Genomic DNA, 6,018 nt, shown 5'->3' with positions numbered 1-6,018 from the left:
ATTCCCTCTAGGTGCCAAATATTCCTAGGAGCAGTACCTTCAGAACGAAATTTGCCGGTTTACAGCGTATTCGCAAATTTTCCCAGATTCTCTACAGAAGTAAGCATAAAAATCACTGGCCTATCTGCTCTACTTCCACTTATATAATAGAAATTGGGAGCGATTTCGGTTAGTTCTACTACTTAGTAACAGATAATCTTAGCGTTTGAGTCCTTTAAAAGCTGCTTACCAAACTTGAAAGTAGTGCTGAAGTTGCTACTATTACGACTGACTAAATTCGCTTGGTCTAACTTTTGGTCTAAAACGTGGCAGAGTTGTAGTTTTTCCCATGATAAGAAAGAAGGTGTATGGGAAAGTAGTGGAATAATTTATAATGCGCTGTCACAGAGCGAGTTAGTTTTAAGTCAACCTAAGCGAATGCATCCAATGACCGTTTGGGTTTATTAAAGTTACGTGCTGAACTGAATTGCTTCTAATTAAAGTGACATGGGATAGCAATTGCGGTAGTAATTTTCACCCCATAATTTCAAGGCCTTAAAATCAAAAACCCGTTATACTAATGGGATATTCATTTAGAAATTTTCTTCCAAAGACAAAATTTATTTAAAAATAGGTGTGTTGCCTAATTGGCTGATCCAATAATGCGCCCATCTTGAGATGTAATTTGAACCGAGAGATGGTACTTGGTACGCGGACACTTTAAAATTGGAAACGGTTTTGTAGAATAGCATATAGGGTTATTAAAAATAATGTTAACTTTAGCGCAGAGTCCAGCGATGTTAACGAGGTCTCACTATCTTAAATGTTATCTAATGATTGTTCTGAAATGTTATATTTGGGCCTTAAATCGGACAAGTATTTTTAGTACTTAATAGGAGTGCACCTCTAAAATGTATCACGTGAAAAGGTAATGTAAAATGTTTGCATTCAATTTAAAACGAATTGTTCCTAAACGGTTGGGTTTTGAGGGGAAGGTTTTTAATAAGAAAAAGGCAAAAATTGCTTCAGGACATTCCAAAATCGTGATCAAGGGTGAAAAACTGAATTGCTAGTTGATGAACTTGATGGATATTCTCCAAAAAAAACTAAAGAGGAAGTGTCATTATTTTACAGCCGGCCAAACTCTTTTGATCAAGCTCTCATCGGTGAAGAGGTTTTAAAGTCTGTAAAAGATGAGCTACGCAAGAATAGTCATTGTGAATTAAATCTGAATCTCGGTAAACACAGATCTTGTTCTCTAAGCGCAAGAAAATGTGAGTAGATTGTTGGCAAAAAATAAACAGTGAGGAAATTGTTATTTGGGAAAAAATGAGTAAAACTGCAACACAGCGCTCAGATAAAATCGGTGTATAAAACGTGCAAAAGATTGCTATCGCCGTCGTATATACTCTCTGAAAACCGTATTTCATTACCCTACTTCAAAACTGTAATTTACACCATTTTATTATCAAAATAAACTGTTTTTTGTCAATTATTTTATCGTATTCTAACAATTACCACCATTTTAGGTTGAAGGCTTCAATCACTGAATGAATGGTGATAGGTAGTGTTCATATTTTGCAATCTACCTTCAGGCGATTAAAGCAGACAAGGCTATTATTTACTAGCCAAGAAAATATGAAATGATATAATTTTATAAAACGCCGCACTAACGCAGATGAATCAACGTGTTATGGACAATACTTACGGCAATGGGACTTTTCACGCTTAATGAGACTGGTGCCACCTAAAAAAGTCTTTCTTTTAGGAAACCAAATACGTTTTAGTTGTTTGTTACTATAAAAATAAAAAACTGTAGAAAGATTCATAAAAAGAATCGCAACTGCAGTCCACATTTTTCCCAACAAGGTAAAAGCTTAACATGAATTCCACTTCCATGAGAGCCTTTGCTTCGGAAAGCAAACAGCTTAGCTCCCACTGACCCTCATTTCTTTCTTGCTTAATTTCTAGCTATTATTTCAATATTCTACCAGTTAGCCTACGGCTCAGAAAGGGTAATGATCATCGTTAAGAGGATTGTCGTCATCAGAGCATTGTGGGGGCCGAGGCAATGTCTTTCTTCGTTGCATTCCAAGGTGAGATGTGAGGTCGTCATAGGGTAAGCATGAAAGCAGTACGACGTATGAAGTCTTTCAATGTCTTGCAACAAAACCACATGCTTCCCACTGGTTCACTACCCCTCACTGCATGTTCTAATAGTTTCTCAAGGAGGCACTTCTTCACCTTCCACACCCTCAACTTCTAGCTGATGGTGTGGGGCAGATATGTGTGAAACATAATTTTTGTCGCACCTTCAAGAAGACTGAAGTTCAATGCATACACCCACACGCACACAAAGCCTGGACTCCTAGTGGCTAAGTAGCGCTTTCAGAGGGTCGGATAGTGAATGGATTGTCAGTAAATATGTCGTAGATCAATGCCTATTAGATGGCTTGAGGAGAGTTGTACTACGAAAGCACAATGGACATTGGCATTTATTCAGCACGTTCCCCAATTTGTTAGTCAGCAAATAAACTAAAATGCAGGCCGCACTTTTACAAGCTGAGTGAAGAAGTTATGAACAAATTGATGGTCTTGAAAGCCCGTTGTCCCGACACCTGTTGGTGCACGTACATGAGATCCGTGTGATCAGCTTTCACTACAATTTCTCCATTGCAACTGGTGGGAGTGTGGACGATTTGTGGCCTTACACCAAACACAACTGAAAGTTGGCCTCCACTAGCTAGTCTTTTGCGGCCTTAACATGTCATTGCTCTTACCGAATGCATAATCCACCACATTATAAGGAATGGGAGGACTTAATTCAACACCTTTACCACCATTTAGATATACATTTAAGGCATTTGGTTCCAGACGATACACTCTGCTACCGCAGACCTCACCTCACCGCCTAGAATCTAGTTCCCCAAACTTAAAACCTAATTCAATTCGTTTTTTAAGGGGACAAGCTGAAATCACGCCCATCAACAGGCATCATTTGATATGAGGGCGTGTTCAAAACAAGGGCGAAATTAGTTAAGGGATTTATCGTACCGAGGGGCTGGGGCACTTGTATGCTTTGCAATGCAGGCCAGCAAACAGTGGTGTGCTTTCCAGTAATTGCAAATAATCTTGACAAACTATATGGAAAATCGCAGGAACTTTTTAGTCATTGGACAGTTCTCAAAAGTGCATAGTGCCAAGCTGATTGCTTGAGTTTTCGCTACACTTTTTACTCCTCATCACCCCTCCTCACAACCCTAAAATGTAGAAACCCGAACAAATACAGCAGTTATGCCCACTCATTACATTTTCATCTTTTTCCTTGTCAAACTGGGGGCAAATTTTGACATGCCATCGTGACTACGCTCACAAGACCAACTGTTACTCTGAAGATAAACAATTGTTCACAATCGTGCCATTAGAGAAAGAGGAAAGTTTTCCCAAAGCAGGACGACCGAATTCCACTGTAGGCTTTCGTTTTTCTCCATTGATACACGAAAACGTTATCTAAACACTGTTTTTTTCTCTTTATGTCCCTGGGGCTGCCTCATTTCAGGCTCTTCTTTTAATATTAGTCAATTTCAACCTGCAACTCCGTGAGCAACTCTGACGGTATTTACGATTAGACCTAGGAAAAAGAAAAAATAAACGTTATTTAAAAGCTAGATGTAAATATGTTTGAGATTCAAATGAGCTTTCTTCAGTATACACAATCACCTTTTGTTTTTGAGGAGTTAGAGACTGTCTGCCGCTTAATTTTCACTTAATCAGTGTAAACTTTTGAAACGCGTAAGATTTCGCAAAATTCGCGTTTTAAACTAATCAGAAAATTTTCAAAGTCTAAAGTGTTAGACCAGTCATTTAGAGCTCAAAACGGTTCATTCACAATGCAATGGAACTTTGAGATGCTTCATTTTATGAAAAGGCCCTTTTTATTTATCGAATGAGGAATCTGCCACAGCGAATATCATAGAATGTAAATTATTTTGTTTTGGGAATATCACAGTTGATTAACCTGAACAGTAAATTCATTTAATTTTAAAATATGTACTGTCTGGGGTTTTTTATTGGATGATGGGACGTGATGTCTACATGTGCAATTATAATGTGAAATTTTACGGTGAATCAAGAAAGTAAAATACCCAACATGCGTTTGTTTCGTTTTTGCAGTAATAATGTCATACCTGATTAATAATTTACGGAGGTGGAATGATCACTTTAAAAGGAATGTTTTCGGGAGCAGTGGTGTGCCTTAAAAGGTGTAGTAATTTTACGGAAAATACGAATGAACTCGAAATGACCTGCACTTATCATGTCGAAATGACGTTTGGGGTATGCGGCGAATGCAACGAAAATTCGTGCATAACCTATGCACCTGGCAGGATGTTGCCGTTAGCTTTTCGTTAAAACAGTTGTTTCTTTGCTTTTCGGACTGGATCGGATACTTAGCAGACCCCTTCGTGAAAGACTGCAGCTGTCATTCAATGTATAACTAAAAATCGGGTTTCCTACTCACAAAATTAGATTTTCATAATTGAATTAGAGATGAAAATATTTTGAAAGAAGTACTTTTGACTTAAGTTGCAAAAAATACGTTAAGGTTAGAGAAAGACCTACTTTTAAACGATCTCTCATTGCAGGAAATTGACATTACATTAACCACTAATTTTTAAAACATCCGGGATTGTACAGCTCTAGCGATTGGTGATTCTGCGGCTTAAATGATCATTTCGAAGCCATTTTTCTAAGATCAGAATCTCGCTTTTCATTTGCTCTAATAATTATTCAGCCGCATTTAGAATCTTCCAATAACTTTGTGCAAACAGGAATTAATAATCGGACGGAATCAATCTGCGAAACATCCTTCTCTGTATATAGACATTTATCTAGTCGAAAAGATTACTAACATGACTTTAGTAGGGCATACCAAGTGTCAACTATTTGGCAGAGTGAGATAAAAATAATATATTAACTTTGCTGACAAATTTGAGATGAAATTGTGTTAAAAACCGACCCTGTCAAAGTCATCAATAAAAGACATTTAGTCGTAAATACTTCTACGAAAGTCAGTAATTTTTGACAATTTCGGAGATTTTTTACCCAATCTGCAGATAGAACAGACTTGTTTAGGTTTTTAAACAACCTGAGTAGCTTCCGAAGGTGTCACATAATTATTAAAGGCTTTAACACTTTAAAAAACAAGATTTGGGCCTTTGTGCGTCCTAAGAGAGCTGACTTTGGGAAGGGCTTTAAGGTGCCCATCTTTATTCGGAATGAGGTGTAGCTCACTGAACAAGCTCTCAAGAGAAGTATCCTTATTCTCCCTTTAAATTTGCATCATATCGTGACTTTATTTTTAGTAAAGGCACCATGTCGTCCCTAAAAAAACCTTCTGATTAATAAAAACATTGATGACAAAAAGCGCTCCTGTGCTGCAAGTTAACAGGTAGTTGGCCCCCATAATAACGCCTGGCGTTAACGCCCTTCCTCCCATGATATCCTAGTCACTCAGAGATGCATTTCTATTGAATAAGGGTAAGCGAAATGAATGGTTTCTAACGGATTAAAAAAAAGCCACGAGCTACTAGAGGGACCATCTATCTTTGTATTGTGCTAATCAGGAAGACCAACGAATCAAAACATCTAGAGCACAAAAGAAATTGTTTCAGGTTGGCTTATTCATTTTGGAGAGGAGGACCGAAGGAAGGGGTAGGGGAGGGAAAAGGAAGAGTTGGGAATTGTGCACACTGGGGCCAGCTCATCGTGCATGACACGACTTCCGGCGTCACGCAAAACATAAACTCTAGTTAGACATTATTCGTGCACTCTCATTCCAAATGGGTCCAGTTTTTTCACGCACACACATACACACAATCTTGGTCCTCTGCACAGGTCTGCTCCACTCCTTGTCGTGCCAAAAGCCAGCCGCTTCATTGGGTGTGGAAACTTGTAGACACATGCCATAAAGTAATTAAGGCTAGAAGTACAAAAAACGGTAGCGTTTTTGAGATGGTGTCAACTCATTCGCGTGTATGT

The 6,018-nt window shown here is 38.3% G+C and overlaps 1 protein-coding gene across 1 annotated transcript; it reads left to right on the top strand. All coding sequences in view use genetic code 11, as the record gives it.

The window, feature by feature from the left end:
• Nucleotides 1–917: 917 nt before the first annotated feature.
• On the top strand, nucleotides 918–3,929 carry EGR_04300 (hypothetical protein; the record flags this gene model as incomplete). Its single annotated transcript, XM_024493549.1, has 5 exons — nucleotides 918–1,032; nucleotides 1,092–1,217; nucleotides 1,951–1,994; nucleotides 3,645–3,715; nucleotides 3,809–3,929. The coding sequence occupies 5 exons, from the start codon at nucleotides 918–920 to the stop codon at nucleotides 3,927–3,929; spliced, it is 477 nt and encodes a 158-aa protein (XP_024352057.1).
• Nucleotides 3,930–6,018: the final 2,089 nt, after the last annotated feature.

The sequence above is a fragment of the Echinococcus granulosus genome, assembly GCF_000524195.1.
Source record: "Echinococcus granulosus chromosome Unknown EG_S00026, whole genome shotgun sequence".
NCBI classification, from domain to species: Eukaryota; Metazoa; Platyhelminthes; class Cestoda; order Cyclophyllidea; family Taeniidae; genus Echinococcus; species Echinococcus granulosus.
The sequence above is the reverse complement of the archived record's forward strand: the minus strand, read 5'-3'. Positions and strand labels throughout refer to the sequence as shown.